Source organism: Scatophagus argus, chromosome 6, assembly GCF_020382885.2.
Source record: "Scatophagus argus isolate fScaArg1 chromosome 6, fScaArg1.pri, whole genome shotgun sequence".
In the NCBI taxonomy this organism is placed as follows: Eukaryota; Metazoa; Chordata; class Actinopteri; family Scatophagidae; genus Scatophagus; species Scatophagus argus.
In genome coordinates, this window is record NC_058498.1 from 24648883 (window position 1) to 24670343 (window position 21461).

Below are 21461 nucleotides of genomic sequence, written 5' to 3' on the forward strand. Positions count from 1 at the left end.
ACAATAACCACAGACAAAGACAAGTTAAATTATAACAGGATTTATTAACCAGCAACAACCATTTAGAAATAAGTATCACTTTGCAATAAACACTATTATAATCAAGTTTTATCTTCACACATTAACTACTAACTAGGGATAACACAGGTACAGCAGCAAGGGTATATCTATCCTATCTATGTATATGGGTGTGCATATATACAGGAGTGTGTGTGCGTGTGTGTGTGTGAGAGAGAAAGAGAGAGAGATGACGATGGAGTCACGTGAGTGACGTATCAGGAAGGACCAAGATGGCAGCAGAGTGGCATGCAGAGCGTGCAGCTCAGAGCCAAGATGGCGATTGCCCATGCAATGTGGCTAACGTGGCGAACAAAGAGTACAAGGCGAAGACCCTCAAGCGTCACATGTCTCGCGAGGAGATTCGTGATAGCGTGCTCAGACCTCTACCTCATGCCCATGTAAAAATGTGAGAGAAAGAGCTAAGGATAAAAGAAGAAATAAAGAGCCCAATAAAGATCACAATTTCAGTTCTTTTGAGTCTCACACTATCACCACAAAATAACGGAGTCAGTAAACCGAAGGTTATCTGATCAGATATTGGTCCTTTAACTGGTGACGCGTGAGCTCACGGAACTGATGAGTTTGGATGATCGGTAACAAAGTTAAATGAGTGCAGCACTTACAAGTAAAAAGTCACACAATAAATTCTATCTTAATATTGCCTCTGCCCAGACATAAGCCTCTAACTGTGAGTTGCTCCGACCCTTCAGATTTGGAAAATTAATAGTCCTCTTAAATGTTCGCAGCACTGTCCTCAACGGGGTGCTGACGGTCCATTATCTCGTTCCTCAGGCGAAGCGGAGTATTAATCCTTTAGGGGCAGTGGGGAAAATCACTGGCAAAAAAACAAACTTTGTTTCATCCTTAACAAAGTCGGCGCGTGGTCGTCGTTAACATGAGATCAGCTGATTGCGCAGTGATCCACGCCGTGGAGATGGCTGGACCACAGCCAGTGTCTGTCCGATCCTGAGTTTGAATTGAGGATTTACGACTAGATGTGCGTCATGGGGGGGGGGCTCTAACAGTCAGTCACTCTAGTTCAGGTCTCTTGGGGTACATGCAGGCAGCTCTATTGTTCTCCTGAGCACATGGCTAGAGATCCCAACATCCCCCCTTTGGTCTGAAGAATGGGGTGGGGGCCACAGTCTTTCGAGCAACTCTAAGGTCGAATAGTCCATTTGTGATGAAGGTGGTGATCCTTCTGGCTTCCTTCCTGTTGGTGGACGAGCAGGCACAATAATCAACAGGTTAAAGTTCATAGTTCATGGAGGTTTTAATGTCTGGGCAGAGTTGAGGCACAGTCTGGGCAGAGATGATTAATAGACTAACTATGGTTGTTTGGCATTTCAACAGTACATTTAACACAATTTCAAAAAGCATAGCTCAATGAAGGTACCCAAGGAAAGAAAGAGAGAAGAAAGAAGAGAGTGTCAGTGAATTGGCTATGTATTCTACATCCTACATCATGAGGGCTGCGATTGCTGTGATGATTCAACCACTGAGAAAGCTTAGTGGCTGTATCATGGCGGTCATAGGCTAACAGGGCTTCGTGGTGGCTGCATTCACAAAACCATTGGTGGCCAATTCACTCTGCGAGGGTCTCACTTTCCTCTGTTCTTGCAGACATGGTACCCTGGCATTTTTGCTAGAGTGAGTCGACTCTCAATCCACTGCGGTCATTCACCTCTCTAATAAATGGGCTGCTGGGCAGACCAGTGAATATTCCTTGTTCGGGCGCATGTGTTAAGGCTCGCGATGCAGTGAGGGGTCTTCCTCACGATATGCCAATATTGATGACATACGTGTGGATTGTTTTGCCAAAACCAAACTTCAACACAGACTTCAGTCACTCATTCTGCTGTTCTATAATAGGTAACTTTAAGACAAAGCTTATCTCTAACCTCTGGGGGTCTGTGGCAATTGGGAGGAGGTATTTGTTACCTCCGGAAGATTTAGGGACTGGTCCAATCCAGCTGACTTGAAGGTTGGAACCTGAAAAGGTGACCCCCCTTTCCCTCAAGCGGTGCTCGATTCAGAGGATGGTTGGTTGAAAGTGACAGCAGGTAAGGCACCCTTGAATGTAACATCTGCCATCATTGTTCATGGATGGCCAATATGCAACCTGCTGAAATGTCTGGAGAGTGGCTTTGTAACCATGGTGATCACCAACAGGTGAGTCAGGGCGTGTGTTGGTCCGGACAATCTATCCTACTGGTGCTGGTGATGCTATAAGAAGGTCAAAAAGAAATCAAACAAAGACAGTCAAAGGAACAGAGTGTCTGGTATTAGGAGTATGTGTGGGGAGCTCAGGGAGTGCCCTGACCCCCGTTAGTCCTTTTCTCCAACCCATAAAGTAAAACCTTGGCATCAGTTGAAGAGGAAGTCTTGTCTAGTCATACCGTTGGGTTGCTTGGCCTCAGACTTCTTTGGGGACACTGTTTGGGTTAGTGGGCGGTTTGAGTGGTCGATCTTAAGGTCTCAGCCACACACTTCCATATAAATTCTTTTAAACTTTCCTCTTGGAAGTCTTCCCCTTTAAATGGAGTTGGGGCTTTGCCACCATATCTCATACCCTGTTTGGGGTTGGGTTTAAACCTGACCTTCCTCTTTAGCTGGGAAGTGTCTTGACCTGGTTGTCTCGGGTTTTGTGACTGGTATTCAGACATTGGTTATTGTGGTTCTATGCTCATATCTCATGTTGGTTTGGATTCAAATGGATTACTATTGCTTTAAAGCTGTTATATGAGATAATACAGTGGGGACTGAGAGGGAAAGAACTTCTGCAGGTGTATAATTTCAGTACCTGACAGAAAGCAGACATGCAGGGCGTGTATAAATACATGTAAATACCTGTATTTTTAGATTTTTAACACATGTAAATACCTGTATTTTTAGATTTGTACTTATCTGTTCTTTATCCTATTTTTATATTTTTATATCTTTCACTTTTCTTTCTTGGTTGGGATAACTGCAAGTGCAATGTCTGTACGAAAAAGAATTTCCCTTCGGGGAGTGTGTCTGTCTGTGAGTCAGAGTTTGTGTGAGACGAGCGCTATTGTTGGTGTCTTCAGCAATTTGGGACGCGCAACCTGAAAGAGAACTGACTGGTTAGAAAGCAAATGGCACCAGGATGGTGAGGCTAGTGGTGAAATTTACGAGCATTTACTCAAGTACAGTTTTGAGGTACTTGTACTTTACATGTTCCATTTTGTGCTACTTTATGCTCACTACAAAATATAAATCAACTAAAAATTTAGGTTATTATTATGATATGATTTTTATGTATCATTGTAGATCATGACTAGGCCGTACAGGCCACGTGCAGACAATCTCCATATTTTTACCAACTAATGTAAATCTATCATCTGTATTTACTTTCAGGTATTTCAGTACATTTTGATGAAATAAGATTCTCTTTTAAGGTAACATAACTCTTTTAAGATATGACAAACACTCACATAGAATGAACAGCAACAATTAACATGGATTTAATTTGTGCTGCTCGATGAGCAAGAGAATTTATTATGATAACATATATTACAAAAAAGAGAAAGTAGTACTCAAAAGGGAGAATAACACTGTTGCTTGCAGCTCTCTGTAACCATGAACCAACTACACGTGAAAAACAGACAGCCACCTTTCATCTCTTAAACGTAATGTGTTTGGTCAGGAAAAAAAAAAAAAAAGAAAAAGATTTCAGTTAGTCCCTAATCTCCCCTGAGGTCCAATCAGAAACACACCCTGAACATCATGTCAGTGCTATGTGGTATTTAATATAATATAAACATATACATACATAAACTGACGACTTCTGTAAATGCCAAAATTAGTCACGGAGTTCCACAAGTATCTTTTCTCTGACTAATACTATTCATTTTATATATGCTTTCCGTTGGTAATGTGTTACGAAACACTCCAGGCACTTCAGGCATGTCTCAAAAGCATAAAAACCTGGATAACCTGTGACTTTCTGCTTCCAAACTCAGACAAAACTGAAATTATTGTGCTGGGTCCTAAATATCATAGAAAAAAGTTATCTAATGATATAGCTACCAGAGTGCAGTGGTTAGCACTGTCACCTAGCAGCAAGACAGTTTCCATGTTCTCCCTGTGCCTGCATGGGTTTTCTCCCGGTTTTCTTCTTCTTCCCAAAGTACCCCCCAAAAAACATGCACATTAGGTTAATTGGCTACTCTACATTGCCCTTAGGTATGAGTGTATGCGTGTGTAATTGTCTCTCTTTGTGTGTCAGCCCTGTGACTGACTGCCAACCAGTTCAGGGTGTAGGCTCCAACACCCCTGCAACCCTGACGGATAAGTGGTATAAAAATGGATGGGTGGATGGATGGATGGCACTACCTTGGCTTCCAGCCCAAACATAAGGAATGTGTTAGTTATCTTGGACTACCCTCTATCACTTAAGTAACATTATAAAATCAGGAGCAACCCTGGGAGCTGGTTGATGATGAAATAAATGATAAAATAAGTAATAATAGTTACTATACTGTGTATTTCAGCAGCTCTGCACTCGTTGCTGCAGAGATTGAGAAGAAAATAAATCGTCTTTTTAACCCCAAAAGTTTAAAAAAATAACCTCTTTGACTCTGTGAGTTGATTTCCTAAGAAACTGAGTGCATTGCACATGGCTTTGTCCTCCAGAGTTCACCTGCTTGCAGCCGTCACCTTATAAATTATGCATACTTTTAAGCCTTAATGTAATTTAAATAAGTGAGATATGTAAAAATTCACCCCACAAACAGTTGTCATGAAGGTGGCAAACATGTTTATTTCTGCTGTAAAATTGATCAATTTAACAAGGGGGATGGGGAATGAGTCACTTCTGGTGCCAGCCTCAAGTGGCCATTAGAGGGACGGCAGTTTTTTGAAGTGTCTCATTTTTTTCTGGAGATTGGTTAATACTGTATAAGCTGTATACTGTATAAGCTCTTTAGTGATATAAGCTCCTGTGGTGACATAGCAGACATGAGTACCGTAAATACACTATTATTTCTTCTGTATCTTTTCAATCCAAATTGCTATATTTATTATTTATTAGAAAAGTATTTACAGAACAACCTGAAAAGTGGAGCTTCCCATCAATGTTTTTGAATACAAGAAAAAGGGAACAACTTACAGAGCAAACAGAAGATTTTGTAAACTTAAAGGAATAAACCTCAGTCAGCTACCCAGTTTTCTTTCATTACAAGAACGGACACTGACGTTTCTCGCTCCAACCATATGTAGCAACCTAATCTGGCACAAAATTGATCTACCAAATCCAAAGTATTCATGTCTGTTATATTGGTGCCAACACACAGCAGGCATATAAATGTGTAAGAGATAATGCAAAACAATATAACTGAAAACGACATAAAATATGAGAATATACGGATTTTATACTGAAATGATTGTGTGACATTCTGTGCCACTAAAGATATAAGACAGTCTTAACAGTGGTGAAGATATAAAAAATGTAAAAAAAAAAGATCATATATAGAAAATAAACAAATGTAATCATATGTATGTGTGGAGATATCTGTGCTGGAGAACTTTGCTCTAGATAACTGCACAGCAACAGAGATGTGGGACTGCGTTAAGTTACTAAATAGGTCTGCTAGGATAGTTTTGGACATTAGATGACCATTGTCGTTATTTTATTGTTTATTTATTCCTTCCTTTCTTTGAAGTAATGACCATGTACTGTAATGTAACATTGCCTCTCCCCCTGACCTTTAGGAATGCACTGCTTGAAGGGAGGCTGGGATTGGCATTTTTTCTTTTCTTTTTGTTTCATTGAAAAATTCAAAAAATTCAATTGTCAAGGAAGGAGTATGGGAAACATGCCCTCTCTCCATTGACTGTTTTGTATTAGTTGAGTCCCACAAGCATCCCATCACCATTTGGACCAGGCCAGAGAAAAGTCTTAATGGCATCACTGAAGAGGTTGTCTGCTGTCCCACCAATCTGTCCTTCAGTGAATTTCTCGTGTCTCCTGCACCACCACCTTGCGGTAGGAGGGGGTTGTGTTTACTGTGGTGGTAGATGAACCCACCATGCTGCTCTGAGACTCAGCAGACGTGCTGCTTTTGCTGTGGAGGACTCTTTGAGATCCAGAGATATCACTCTTCTGGGACAGATCTCCTTCCTCTTGGACAAGCTGCCCTCCACTGCTTACCGGCCCTCCAACAACCAGGACTCTCTGAGATTAAATTAAACATAAGAGTCCCACAAAAAAATTAAAAAATTCAAAAATCATTAGTTAACAGAGCTATCACTGAAACATAAAAAACCAACAATCATTGCAGAATAATTTCTTTCATTCTTGGGTAAAACAATGGTTGTGCCAAAGAATTTGTTTTGTGCTCTTAAAATGCTGTGTTGGTATGTCCATTAACACACAGTAAGCTGGTCAGTTTAAAATGCTCCTGAGGTTAAATTGGTTCTTAAAAGTAAAAGCCGGAAAGTACACAGCATGACTGATTGTTGAACTGTTACGGCAAAGAAATTTGCAGATGGGCTTGATTTGTAGTCGTTTGATTTATCATCTAAGCACTTACATTTAGTGTGGCAAAAGCCGATTACCATATCATATGACAATGATCCAAATGTTAATACAGAGTCAACAGTTATTCTGCTGCCTAGCAGTGAAAAATCATTTCATGCAGCTTTCAACCACACATTTTCTCAATTGTGAGCCACAATTAAATATAGCAGGATTCTTGTCCTCAACAATGGTGGTCATCTGTTGAAAAGCTAAATATGTTAGTCTCACCGTGTTCTCTCCCTGGCCCTGTCGAAAGGCATCTCAGTAAAGTTTCCTGGAAGACCAGCAACTCCCCCACACTGGCAGAAGAGCAGCAACAGGGGAATGACTGTAACAACAACAGCAAAGTTTTAGTCTATCTCCCAAGTAGCTCCCAAAGTGGTGTGGGAACTACAGTAGTAGTCGAGTCCTCAAAATAGAGGGGCAGCTTCAATTTACAAAGTACAATACAATTCTCTTGTAACAGGCAACCACTTGATGTATCTATAACCAGTCTATTTTAAGATTAAAAGTGTAATACAACACAAATAGGAAGGAACTAATGAAAAAACAGTTTTAAATAATAAATACAAAAAACTGAGAATTTGATAAAGTAGGTGCTGTTGGCAAGACACATATCGCACATATCATTGGTTATGGCAGGCGGGTCAACAGGTGACAAAGCGGTGTTCTAAGTTTGTCAGGATCTGCCAGATCTCCCCTCCTTCTGTGCTCCTCTGTTTCCAGTCACTTGAGTTTCGGTTTGTCCCTGTCATGTGTCTCAACTCCCCTGTCTGTCTTTTTGGCCTGCCCCAAGCTGGGCGTATTCACCTGAGCACTGCCTTCCACCTCTACACCTGCTCACTTCCTGATCACGCTGATATCAACTCCACTCCTGTCTGCTGCATGAAATACCAGTTAATGGTTTCCAGCTTCATCAGATCGGTGTGACTCCAACTGTGGTATCAGTGCTTCAGGCTCTCACTAATCTTGTGAATTGCTCCACCGTGACTCACGCCCAACTCTTCCCTGCATTCCTCATGTCTCCTGGTGTCCTGCTCTGCAGACCATCGAGTTTTTGTGTATTTTTCCCCTGATCACTACTCACCTGCCGCCCAAGTTTTTGAATTATTTTACTTCTACTTCTACTCTTTTTCAGACTAAGAGTTTTTGAACTCTGGTTGGAACTTCACATAAAATCTGTTAAACCTCTTTTCCGTGTCTGTGTGTGTGGAGTTCAGCTCAGAGTGTCCTCAACTTATCTATTTTTACGTAACACAGTTATTAATAACTGGCAGAATAATGTTCAGAAACATTGCAATAGTCCATATGCCACCTCTTTCTGTCTCTCAAATTCATACACTGTTTGAGGGAAGAAGAAGACAAAGTGACAGAGTTTGCATCTTTATAATTATTCTTATTATTCAACATATTAACAGTTTTTGTGGGTCAGGCAGTATTGATTAGCTCTCATAAGGGCTTAGGTGGGTAGTGTATTACTTCCTACCTTCCTACCTTCCTTCCTCCCACTACTTTCTGAGGATCGTCTTGATGTTCTGCCAATTTAAAATCACACCTTACTTGGTCACAGGCTATGTACCTGTGAATATTTATGTATTCAGAATTTTCATTGTGTCAGTGCCTGACGAATAAATCTTATTATTATGTTCATCTTGAACAAAGTCCTTAATTCTTATTTTCTATTTGAAAAAAAAAAGACAAAAAAAAAAAAACATGTATTGGCTGCAAGCTAGTTTTGCTCTTAGTTTTGAATAATTTGCTCTGGCCTCAGCTTTGGCCTAACTAGGTTTGAACCTGTCTTCATCAATGTTTGATCACATGACCCTTCATCATAACCAGCATCGCATCATACTTACGTAGTAAGAGCAGCAGGCCCAGAAGTAGCAGTCCGATGCCTGCAGATCCGAACTCTACCCCTTTGCTGGACTGACCACTGCTGCCTCGTTTTCCACACTGCACTCCATCCTCACAGGTGCAAACTTGGACCTTCACCTTCTGTGGTTCTGGACAGGAATGTCCCTGCTGATCCTTGACCAAAAATTCCACCTCATACACACCAGGCCACATGGATTCCTTCGCCCTCAGGATCGCTGCAGTGTCTTCCAGCAACAAGACAAACAAATGAAAAGAATAGGAAATCGTTGTGGCAAATTTTCCAAAAATATACTCTATGCTAGCCCTGCGATTGACTGGCGACCAGTCCAGGGTGTACCCCGCCTCTCGCCCGTAGTCAGCTGGGATAGGCTCCAGCTCCCCCGCCACCCTGACGGATAAGCGGTATAGAAAATGGATGGATGGATGGACACTCTATGCTATAAATAGTGGAACGCTGTAACCAACTGGCTGGCATAGTATACAGGAACATCTGCAGTCAGTATGGGCTGGAAGTCCCAAGGTCAGAATAAAAGACGCTTCCCAAGGTGGTTGAGAATGACCAAGCTGGGACCCTCTGGGACTTCCAGATTCAGACTAACAAAATGGTGACGGTGAACCAGCCGGACATTGTGGTGGTTGACAAACAGCAGAACCTTCAAACTCCCAGGAGTAGAGGACTTGAACTTGAAGAAGACACACACACACACACATATATACTGTATATCCCTGTATATCTAGATTTCCCTGACACCAGTCGATCACGCCTAAGACATGTAAAAGAATGACACCAAAACTTACCAATTTAAAAAGGGAAAAAAAAAGGGATGCACAGCCATTCTGTCTGTTAGTTTATGTCAATATTGAGCCATTTCCAACTTTATACTAACTGTGTATTTTTAGCTATATTCCATATACCATAACTATTAAATAATTTACAGTATTCTCCTTACCATTGAGATGCTCCACTTGCCATTTGCCCTTAGTGCCCACTTGGACGATTACAAAGTCAAAAGGAGGTCCGTTAGGGAAAACATCCTCATCTTTAGCATTCACAATAACAGAATCATGCGTGGTACACATAGTCTGGATGTTGCTGGTCAGGGTGGGGCAGTGGTCATTAAAATCTTCCACCTGGACTGCTATGGTGCCGGTGGCCGTTTTAGCAGGCTGGTCTGTGTTGGAAACACAAAGAGAAATAAGAACAGATCATTCAGCATTTCCTTTTTGCCTCACTTTGCCTCAGGACAACATTGTACACAAGAAAACCAACATGTATCACCATCAGTGACGTGCAGTCAGGTGAGGCAGGAGAGGCCGTGCCTCACCTGTCATCACGGAAAGAAAAAAATGTAAAATGAAAAAATAAACTAAATGGTTATATTTATCCAGTGATTTGTTCTAAAGTTATTTTCCATTTAACTTCACCGGTTTTAATTCTCTTTTTATTATAAATCGCTGAATTGTCACATTTACCGTTCAAATGCTAAGAGACGTGTGGTGAGGCAGCAGCCTGCGGAGCCTCACTATGGCGCAATGACTCGGCTAACTGCTGGCATGCTAGGCAGTGAGACCGTATTGCTGTCTCTCTGTATGTCGCTACTAAAATATTCAAACACTTTTTCCATATGAACTAAATTATTAATTATTTTTTTATAAGTGTTCTCTTTTTGCAATATTTAAATTTTTTTATTTACCTATTTTTTGGTAGCAGGGACATAAAGAATTTCACTGCACATTGTACCGTGTATGATTGTGTGTATGACAAATAAACCTATCTTGTATCTTGTATCTTGAATAAACTACTCTGTAGGGTTTACATGTTTGTAAATCTGATTGTGATGAAGTCAGTGCCTCACCAATCACTGATATATATATACACACACTGTATGTTGCTGAAGCCACTAGTGAAGTTAAGATTTTTAAGCTTGAGGTGTAGTACCTTTTCACAGCTACTTTCCACTGAGAGTATTAGTCTGATGTGTAAAATATCTGAGTCTGCACTAAACACAGAGAAGAGTGTACCTTCAGTGATGCACAGCACTTTAGCAAAATATGTCCCATTGACCAGAAATTCAGATTCTCTATCAGGCATCTTGTTCAGTTTGATCTCAGCTGTCTTTGGGTCGATGGTTAGCCAGTTGTCAGGGTCTGAGCCCTTGACATACCTGCAGCAGAAAAAAGCTGTCAGTTGTTACTACTGATTGTAGAAAATTAAGCTGACATTGTAATTATAACTGCAGACACTTCATGTGTATGTGCTTGTGTATGTACTGACCTGACATTCTCAGCTGGTTTCCCAGTGTCTCCATCTATTGCAGGGTAGCGGGCAATAACATCATTAATGTTGAAGGAGTTGCCTCCCTCTGAGATGGGAACAGCTTTGACTTTGGGGTCAAAGGCTGGCCCCTCAGGCTGATTCTTTACATTGATTTTGACTGGATAGGTTTTAAATGTCGTCCCACTTTGCCATGATGATCCTCCAGACCCACTTCCCGTACCAGTACCTCCAGTTGATCCACCTGTTCCTCCTCCTCCCCTTCGCCATCTTCCCCCTCTGCCTCCCCCTCCTGCAAAACTTCTACTAGTTCCAGAACTTGCCCAAGATCCATCATATGGTGGAGCCTTGTTTCTAACAGATATTCCTAGGTCAAGGTCCGTCATGTCCTCATAATTTACAGCCTGTGAAATGTCACACACAAACACAATGGTCACAGATTATTATTATAACAATAACAACACATATCACGATTTGTCAACTCAGGCTCATTATATTGAATAAAATAAGGACTGAACAGCAGGTGCTGTTTTGTGTACATCGATAATGTTAAAGATGGATGTCTGATGGATACGTCATTGTCATTTTTTCTAAAGCAGCACTAGTTCAGAGTTAAATCCGCGTGTGAAGTACAGCCCAACTGAACTTATGCTTGTCAGAGATAGTTTGGTTACTACGATCTCACCAAAGCAGAAATCCACACTTGGAAGACAGGGACTTCTGAGGACAACAGAGTGGCGCAGCAGAGTACAGGGAGCGGCTGGCAAGAGGAAACGATGTGCCCGAAAGCAAAAGCATACATGCATATCTATCCTCACATGCTAAACTGGCTTCTTATTTATTTATTTTCTTTCTCAGAATTTTTAGTTTTTTTTATGTCATAATTGTCTTAGCCTATATATTCTACATATTATATTTACTTAGCTTATATTTCTATTTTTTTATTCAACTTTTCATTTCATATTTTTTATAAAAATTCCCTACCTATTGCTCCCAGGACCTGAGTCCTAATTTCATACCATAAGCATGCAAATGTGAGCTGGTATGACAATAAAAGTTCCTTGATCCTTGATCCTTGAAAGAGGTCCTACACCCAAAGCATCTAGTGAGGCTAAGCCCACAGGTATGAGAAGGAGCTGCTGCTTTGTGGAACAACCATATGTAAGAAGAGTTTATACCACATTTATCTCACAAAGGACTGGGATGCTAAGACATGCATTATATTGCTTCTCATTAAATACTGCCAAACCCCGGTTGTGCTGCTCATTCACAAGTACCTTGTCAAGCATTAGGATGCCCTCATTGGTCTTGGGGTCTGTTTTAATGCTGAAGTATCCAGCGTCATTGCCTTTGACAATGTCAAACACAGCTTCCCAGTTGTCTGTTCCCTCCAGGTCCAGGTCTTCTGCTTTGATTCTCATCACCTCCACACCTTGTGTATCCTCTTCAATGCCGCCCTCAAACTGCAAGTAAAACACATTATGAGATGAACGTAACAAGGTTTTCTACAAGATCTGTTTGACGACACATTCGTGATGAACATTTCTTCTTTACTGAGTGATCTGTGAGCGTGTTAACATTTTAATACATTCCTTATTTCCTCAAACAAAAACAGTGAAATCATACAGCTCTGAAAATCCTCAAGGACATGTTTTTTTTTGTACAAATGTACAATTGATATACCAATATGTTGATATAGGAGAGTGCAAAAAATAAGGCTACCCTTTCTTGTTTCAGTGTAGGAAGGTTGTCATTTACATCCAGGACCTTAATGGTAACAGTGCTGGTTGCAGTGTTTCCCTCGGGTTTGCCATTTAAGTCTTGACCTCTCACTGTCAGATTGTACTGATCTGCTTCCTAAAAAGTAGGAAAAAAATTATAAATACCAACATTAACTGTAATTTCCAGAAATTATAGGAATGAAACTTGTCATTTTCTGGTAGGGTCATAAATGTTTTGGAATTAAGGTGGGAAGAAAGGACATGTTGGAAAATTTCACTAAGAGTATGACAATGCACCTTGACGTCTGTGGGGCTAATCTTATCTAGAGTAGTGTACATGGTCATACACACAAATTAAGTGCTCTGTTTGAACTTGTGTATGTTTTGGTCAGGGATGTTAATGTCAAAGGATTTCATACCAATCATGCAACAGTTGGTGTTGTATATGAAGGAGTCTTTGCACATAAAGATGTTGCCCTGATGGGTATCCAAGACATCTTATGGATAATTCCTTTCAAAAGGTATTAATCAATAAAGCAAGATCACCAAGCAATAGCACATGTTGTCTATGTGAAGAAACTAGCATGCTGCATTTTCTGTTATATGTGCAACCGACAATATCAGTGTGTCAACCAAATGAGTCTGGTGACTATTTGAAAATCAAGTATGTTGAAAGATACTAATACTCCAAATAAAAAATAATAAAAAACTATTTGAGTCAACCATGCTGTAATTTCTCTGCACTAGAAGATGAAGTAAGGGAAAGAAATCTTCAACAGCTGAAGTTGGGAAATACTGGCATTTTGAATATTAATGAATATCCAAGCTGGGTTTGGCTGCTGGCATCCTTGCACTGAGGATTAATGATGAATGGCTAATCAAGCAAACTAGCTAACGGAGGTCATGTCACGTTAACACATAACATACAGTGGCTTGTATTCAGACCCCTGGAACTTTTCCACATTTTGTCACGTCACAGCCACAACAATAAATCAATTTTATCAGCATTTTATGTGAAAGATCAACAGACAATTGTGAAGTAGAAAGAAAATTGTACCTGATTTACAAATTTTTTTACAAATGAAAAACTGAAAAGTGCGGCATGCAAAAGTATTCAGCCCCCCTCAGTCAATACTTTGTGCAACTGCCTTTCCCTGCAGTTACAGCTGCAAGTCTTTTGGAGTAAGCCTCTACCAGCTTTGCACATCTACAGACTGAAATTGTTTCCCATTCTTCTTTGTAAAACAGCTCAAGCTCATTCAGATTAGATGGAGATTGTTTGTGAACAGCTGTTTTCAGATCTTGCCACAGATTCTCGATTGGATTTAGGTTTGGACTTTGACTGGGCCATTCTAACACAGACTATGTTTTGTTTTAACCCTCTGAAGTCATGTATAATTGTCAGTTGTTGACTATTTTTGATTCTAATTTTATATTTCAACTTAGAATTTTTTTTATCTTGCCATTTTGGAATCATTTTTCATCAGCACAACCTTACAAGTGTGATTTACTGTTGTTTTTTTCATTTTGACATACTGTATTGACACACTGGACCTAAAATCACACAAAACTCTAAAATCCGACTGGGGAAAATGCGCTGAAATGCGCTGAATGAAGTGCGCTCAATGCGCTGGTGTTTACTGCGTCTTCTTGCATAAAATGCGCGCCCCAAACGCGCACCAAACGTGATGGCAATGGTCATGAAAAAAACAGTGCGTATATTTTTTATCATAACTCGGGTTTTACTTGACATATTAACAAAATTTAAAAACTGGTATATAGTTTGAAGTGCCCACTTTCGACACAAAAAAAAACTGGGATTCAGCGAGGCTGCGTCTTGCAGCTACGTCGTCTTAAAGTGGTCTTGTGATAAGGACGCGCCGGCGCGTCTGTCGACTCCTGAGGGTTAAACCATTCCATTGTAGCTCTGGCTTTATGTTTAGGGCCGTTGTCCTGCTGGAAGGTGAACCTCTGCCTCAGTCTCAAGTCTTTTGTAGACACCAACAGGTTTTCTTCAAAGATTGCCCTGTATTTGGCTCCATCCATCTTCCCATCCGGCATGATGGTGCCACCAGCATGTTTGACAGTGGGGATGGTGTGTTCAGAGTGATGTGCAGTGTTAGTTTTCCGCCACACATAGCGTTTTGCTTTTAGGCCAAAAAGTTCAGTTTTGGGCTCATCAGACCAGAACACCTTCTTCCACATGTCTGGAAATGGGACTTCTTATGGATTTCTTTCAACAATGGCTTTCTTCTTGCCACTCTTCCATAAAGGCCAGATTTGTGTAGTGCACGACTAATAGTTGTCCTGTGGACAGATTCCCCTCCTGAGCAGTGGGTCTTTGTAGCTCCTCCAGAGTTACCATGGGCCTCTTGGCTGCATCTCTGATCAGTGCTCTCCTTGTTCGGCCTGTTAGTTTAGGTGGACAGCCATGTCTTGGTAGGTGTGTAGTTGTGCCATACTCTTTCCATGTCCGGATGATGAATTGAACAGTTGTCCGTGAGATGTTCAAAGCTTGGGAAATCGTTTTATAACCTAACCCTGCTTTAGACTTCGCTACAACTTTATCTCTGACCTGTCTGGTGTGTTTCTTGGACTTCATGATGCTGTTTGCTCACCAGCATTCTCTTAACAAACTTCTGTGGCCTTCACAGAATACACACAGGTGGACTTTATTTAATCATTAGGTAAGCATTTGATCATTCAGCAATGATCAGGCAACTTCTGACAGCAATTGGTTGCACTCAGGAAAAAGGGGGCTGAATAGTTTTGCACGCATGCATATTTTTCCTTCTACTTCACAATTGTGTGCCGCTTGGTGTTGGTCTTTCACATAAAACACCACTAAAATTTATGTATGTTCATGGTCGTGGCATCACAAAATGTGGAAAACTTCCAGGGGTACGAATGCTTTTGCAAGCCCTGTATAACTCATGCTACAGTGTGTGTGTGACAGGTTAAGTCATCTTGGTTTTTGTTAAGTTGTCATCCCAAAGACAATATAAACTTTCCATAAAAAATACACACAAAAAAGACAGATTAAAGGGGTTCCTTCTTGACTAAATCTGATTGGTGATTGGATTAGCTGGCATTGACCAGATGATGAAGTGAAAAATTTAATTCCTCCGGAATTTAGATCAGATCTTTGGATCTGTTGTTGTAGTCCATACCTCTCTGTCCAAAAAACTGTTGACAAAGATGGTTCCATCTGTAGAAATGCCAAACATGCCATTGGGTGGATTCTGATTTACGATGGAATAGGCAATCTGAGAGTTCTCATTCCCTGGTTCATCAGCATCAGTTGCAGTTATTTTCATAATAGAAGTCCCTGGAAAAAAATAAACAAGTTATTTTCAGTTTTATTTTTGATTACATGCAGTATTCAGTGCATTTCTTTCCTAATGACATCTTTGCATCTTTGTGAATATTTTTAATCGTGCATTGTTTGCATGCATACTTAGTGAAGTATGAACAAAACATGAATGAACAAAAGTTACGATCATATTGATATCAAGTGTTTTATATATCATTCACAATTACTGACTCATCCACAGCTGTGTAGCTGCATCATATTACAGTTTTTTTGAATTGCATAAACTATCTTCACCTAGTAAAACACTATTTGCAGATCTCAGTCCCTCCTTTTGCAAAACTCTAAACATTCTAATGCAATAAAAGACAGTTGTCACTGTGATGCACTTGTGATGCATAACGGTAACAAGTGGCAAAATATGAACACAAATAAAACACGTGTCATTCATTGAACACAACGATTCAAAATTGATCACACTTATTTCTCATCATGTCATGACAACATGACAACCAATATAAGCCTGTTCAGAGTGCAAGCAGGATGGTTCTGCAAGCTCATGACAGCAGTGGATCAGAGACACAGAGGACGAGTGCGTGTAAGAGGAGGTAGAGACGGAGGACAAGAAGGAGGAAGAGGAAGAGGGGGAGAGGAAGAGTGCCAATTTCTGATGAAATTTGGGCTACAGTCATAGACCATGTACTGGTGCATGACATGACCATGAGGGAGGCAGGCCAAAGAGTCCAGCGAGGATTCAAAAAAATGTGTTTTAACAATTGTGAAAAACTGTAACACAGGTGTGTAATGTGGACAGTAGCTGACACTAGGGTTGTCATAATATCAGATTTACCCTACAAGATTATAATGGCCAGACAAGTTCACAATAACAATATTATTGCTGTAAGTATAGTTTGTAAAGTTTAAAAATAAAGAATAAATTACACTGAAAATGTGAGTGTAGGGAGGTGAAAGACAGTCTGAAACCATAACTGTACAAAAGCATATGAAACAACAGCAACAGCTCATCAACAAAAGATCCACAAAGTCTAACAGCTGTGCTGGATGATTTCTATGATGCTGTCATATGCATTATTATTACTTACACTATTATTAGCATGATATCAATAATTCATTTTTAAATATCTTTAATAAAAGCATATTGCATTGCCCATACTTTTGCCTTGTTCCATTTATCATTTTAGACATTAAGGATTGCTTTGTCAACACATATCAGGACAGAAACACTAACCTAGAGGAGTGAGCTCCTGCACCTCACAGGGCATGATATTTCCAAACACTGGAGGGTTGTCATTCTGATCTACAACCTTAAATCGTATATCAACGTTTTCTTCTGCCAGCCTACCATCTCTGTACCTAGCAACACCTGACAGCTGGAACAGAAAAGTCAAATACTGTTATTTTTGCCATCTGTCAGTTGAATTTACAAACATAAATATCCTGTAAAATAAATAAAACAAAAATCTCAAAATGAAATATGAAAAGCTGCAATTACTTTAGCAAGGAAAATTGACATCAAAGTCAACACAACAGATCACAGTCTCTTACTCTGTAGAAAGCAATGGACTCCCTGTCAAGCACTTGAGTCACACGAATTACTCCAGTTACAGGGTCAACCACAAACACATTGAAGGGATACTGGTTTGCACCAATCCCCTCTAAAGAGTAGATGATATTCCCTGTGCCATCATCGAAATGAGAGTGAATCTGAAACACAAAGAAGAGCAGAAACACAGTCTCCTTTATATTACAGTTCACAATTGTTAAAACATGGTTCTCAATAATTTGTTGCTGTATTTCCTGTAGTGTAATGGCATTATTTTGACAGACAATGTCAGCTACAATGGCCTCCTGCTGGGGTGTGAACATGGGTGTCCTCCCACCCCCGTATGGCAGTCTTGCAATCCTGCAAAAAGAGAATGTGCCAGATATATGTAATGTAATGTTCTGAAATATATATACAGTATACAGTAGTACTTTAAACTTTCAATGATAAAACAGTACAGTAAAGTAGACTGTACCTGTTCTCATGTCTGAATCTCCTGATTATGGTGGACACAGAGAATCGGCTGATATTTGGCTGGACTCTTTGGCCTGCCTCCCTCATGGTCCTGCCATGCACCAGTACATGGTCTATGACTGTAGCCCGAATTTCATCAGAAATTGGCACTCTTCCTCTCCCTCCTCTTCCTCTTCCTCCTTCTTTTCCTCCGTCTCTACCTCCTCTTACACGCACTCGTCCTCTGTGTCTCTGATCCACTGCTGTCATGAGCTTGCAGAACCATCCTGCTTGCACTCTGAACAGGCTTATATTGGTTGTCATGTTGTCATGACATGATGAGAAATAAGTGTGATCAATTTTGAATCGTTGTGTTCAATGAATGACATGTTTTATTTGTGTTCATATTTTGTCACTTGTTGTTACCGTTATGCATCACAAGTGCATCACGGTGACAACTGTGTTTTATTGCATGAGAATGTGTTTAGAGTTTTGCAAAAGGAAGGACTGAGTTCTGCAAGTAGTGTTTTACTAGGTGAAGATAGTTCATGGTTTTGTCAAAATGATGCTCAATTCAGCAAATGAGTTTAGGCAACTGAGCAATTGATTCACACAACAGAAATTAGTGTTTTAGCAATTCTGAAAAACTGTAATATATACTTCATTTACTTAACACATACATTTATAACACTCAATGCTGCATGGACTATTACATCATAATATGAGTTCTTACTACAGTTGATTGAGATCTGTATAGTTTTGTAAGTATCTTACTAGCTAAAAGCATTAACTAGTCACATGTATAATATTATTTGACTGTTGATATAGTGCGTCTGAAAGCATCATGTGTTTATGATTGTAGTCATAAAGCACATCTTATAATACACTTTAATACATAAGACACTTGGTCTTAATAGAAGGTGTTACTGATAGTTCAGGTTTTGCTTTCTGTTGCATATTTGCATTCAGAGTTAATCCTTCTGCCATTTTTTTGTGTCTCCTACGCAAAAAGAATTACAAAAGAGGCAACAAATATGATTTACAGGACCTAAAAGGTGGTGTTACAGTCAATAAAATGTTTATGTTTGTATGTCCTATCAGTTTTAAAATTAAGAAATGTTCTTGTTTCAGTGACACTGAGCAGCTGTTACAGTGGGGAACCCACCGACCACATATCCCCTATGTGTGCTGCAAGATAACATTGTACTGCTTCTTTACTTGTTTACTTGGTTTATTTGTTTTCTATGGTTATTAGCTAAAGGTCCATTTTCAGAACTACTTATTCTGGGTGTGGAATGTGAAGTGAATCGGAGTCAAAGCAAGAGAATAGAGTTCAAGACAAAGGCCAGTGACTCACCTTGGCAACAGATTCGGCTTGAGTATAGTCTACATTTTCCATCAATGCCCTCGGGGGAATATAGAAAGCCTTCACCACAGCAACAGCCTGGAGCTGGAATGCAGTTCATGTATTACAGTTGGAGCAACGGCCAAAAAGTCAATACAGAACATGCATTCAGGAGAACGTTGGAAAACTGTCAACAGTTATGATCAGACAAGCTTACCGCATGAGTGTGTACTGTCAGTTACTGAAAGTACGGCAGCTCAGTCTCACAGCAACAACATTCCTGTTTGCACTGGCTGGCAAATTTCATCTTTTGTAAGAAAGTCATACCTTCTCAAACAGTCAAAACCAAAGTAATAAACACTGAAAGGGAAGACACTCCAAAACTCCAGCAATTAGAGTTAATGATCAGATAAGGTTATTAAAACCATTTCACATTTACTGTTCCACATTCTTTGTCAGTTTATATCTCTATCAGGCGTAAACCTAGAATGGATCATTTGTTTGTGTGTCCTTGTGGCCACAGCTTATCTCATATGCTACTGGACCCATCAACCTAATATTTTTTGTGCACGTTTATAACTGTATGCTCAATGACCTCTAACGGCTGCAGTGACAACTTATTGTATTAACTGCTCTGTTTTATACAGCCAGTGGCTGGCCAGTAGGACCTGCAATCACTGATCACTAAATACTTCAGTTTGGAATATTGTTTCCACTAAGGAAAAAAAACATTTGATTTTCTGGGATTTTAAAGGGAAAATGCACCCAAAAAAAGAACTCACATTGTTCCATCAGACCATCTGTCTCACTGAGGTAGAACAGAAAGAGAACTGTGGTCATTAAAAGAATGAAAGGTGTCCCATTTTAACAAGAACAGAACAAATAGCCAGCCAGATGCCAGTTGAGTACAGTCTGTACTTTGACAGACAGTTCTGAGAAAAGTTAAGCCAACCGAATGTTGACCTGCCAGTTTGAGAGAGATGACCTGATGATTGAGCTGCTGCTTTGTCTTGTGTCTATTGCTGCATGGTGAAAGAATACCACAGAAACTGTGGCATAATGCTCAACAAACAGCATGAGAAGAGTTGCAAGCATGAGCTGCTAGAGCCATTCGACACTTTGAAAATAATGACAGCCCTTTTATCAAACACTAAGCCATATTTGTAATCAGGCCTCAATTCAAGAATGGTACAACATCAAACTTTTACAACTATTCAGAAATGCCAAAATAGATACCGTCATTGTAAGCATAGCAGGGAATCCTGCTGGAGAGCAGACTAAGTGTGAACAGAGTGAGCCTTGATTAGCTACTTTCTTTAGCATTTATTTTACAAGTTAAACCACATATAAACAACCTACTTTCTGAGTTGTATCAAATTTTAGTGGTCATAATGAATTGTATTTACAATGAACTGCTACCAGTGGTGGAGCTGCAGCATTTTGGCCTCAGATTGTCTCTCTACCAAGCAAGAGATATCAGAGCAAAAGTCATTTTAATTCCCTATTACCAGGGTGTTGATGAGAATGTCTTCCCACTGGAATGCTTTGAATTACTTCAATACACAGCATGAATTAAGATACCGGGAAGGCCTGTGTATAAAAGAATCCATCTGTCAGCTAACGTGTAGCTGCTTGTGTATAGAGGACAGGCTGACACACCCTACACCTGCTAGGAAATTTATATTTCCAGCAAATATGTGGGCACATCAGGTTGACAGAAAAGGTATGATGAGAAAATTAGAAGGGAGTGGCCTCACATCTTCTGGTGAGAAAGAAAAACTCAGTTCTTCAGAGTGGCCTGGGACACATATGAGTACACGCTTTTCAAAGTCCATGTTACAAAGTGCTTCAAAAAGGCAGCAAAATAAAACAGATGAGTCATAACATTATGAGATTTAGAAGAGAGAAACAATAGAAAATGCAAGAAAATGCAGGTTTGTGTCCATTACAACCATGAAATTTAAAAAGAGTGACAGTTCCATGTTTTAGCTCAGACCTGAAACAGACTATTTGTCACCACTGAGAATTAACAAGACAGTACAGAAAAACTGTTCAGTCAATAGCAGAAGAACACTGCAGAAACAAGAAACCCCTTCCGTACTCACCGTGAACAGTAACAACACGACCACGAGCCGAGAAACCCGAATCATGACTAGAAGAAAGTCCTAGTATCTGTAGTGTGAAGTGCTAGAGTCCTTATGGAGAGCTGGGAGAGGTTCTGACAGACTGTGAGCTGATGGAGGAGAAGAGGAGGTTTATGAAAGAGGAGGAGTGCTCCACCACACACACTTTCACACACACACTCTCTCTCTCA

At 40.1% G+C, this 21461-nt stretch overlaps 1 protein-coding gene across 1 annotated transcript; it reads right to left on the reverse strand.

Annotated features, from left to right (window-relative positions):
* Positions 1-4793: 4793 nt before the first annotated feature.
* On the reverse strand, positions 4794-21398 carry LOC124060795 (desmoglein-2-like). Its single transcript, XM_046392109.1, has 13 exons — positions 21253-21398; positions 19160-19252; positions 17352-17510; positions 17035-17176; positions 15646-15803; positions 12477-12611; positions 12032-12217; positions 10755-11158; positions 10502-10644; positions 9430-9651; positions 8461-8703; positions 6833-6932; positions 4794-6259 (listed from the first exon to the last, which is right to left on the reverse strand). Exons 1-13 carry the CDS (start codon positions 21295-21297, stop codon positions 6232-6234), a joined length of 2058 nt encoding a protein of 685 aa, XP_046248065.1. The 5' UTR covers positions 21298-21398; the 3' UTR covers positions 4794-6231.
* Between the last annotated feature and the right edge of the window lie 63 nt (positions 21399-21461).

Excerpts from the sequence above, each read along its gene's own strand:
- LOC124060795 (XM_046392109.1), bottom strand. The coding sequence starts at position 21,297 with ATGATTCGGGTTTCTCGGCTCGTGGTCGTGTTGTTACTGTTCACG. Across the intron at positions 19,253-21,252 it reads TCGTGTTGTTACTGTTCACG|CTCCAGGCTGTTGCTGTGGT; the intron begins GTGAGTACGGAA and ends ACTGCATTCCAG. Across the intron at positions 11,159-12,031 it reads GCATCCTAATGCTTGACAAG|GCTGTAAATTATGAGGACAT; the intron begins GTACTTGTGAAT and ends GACATTTCACAG.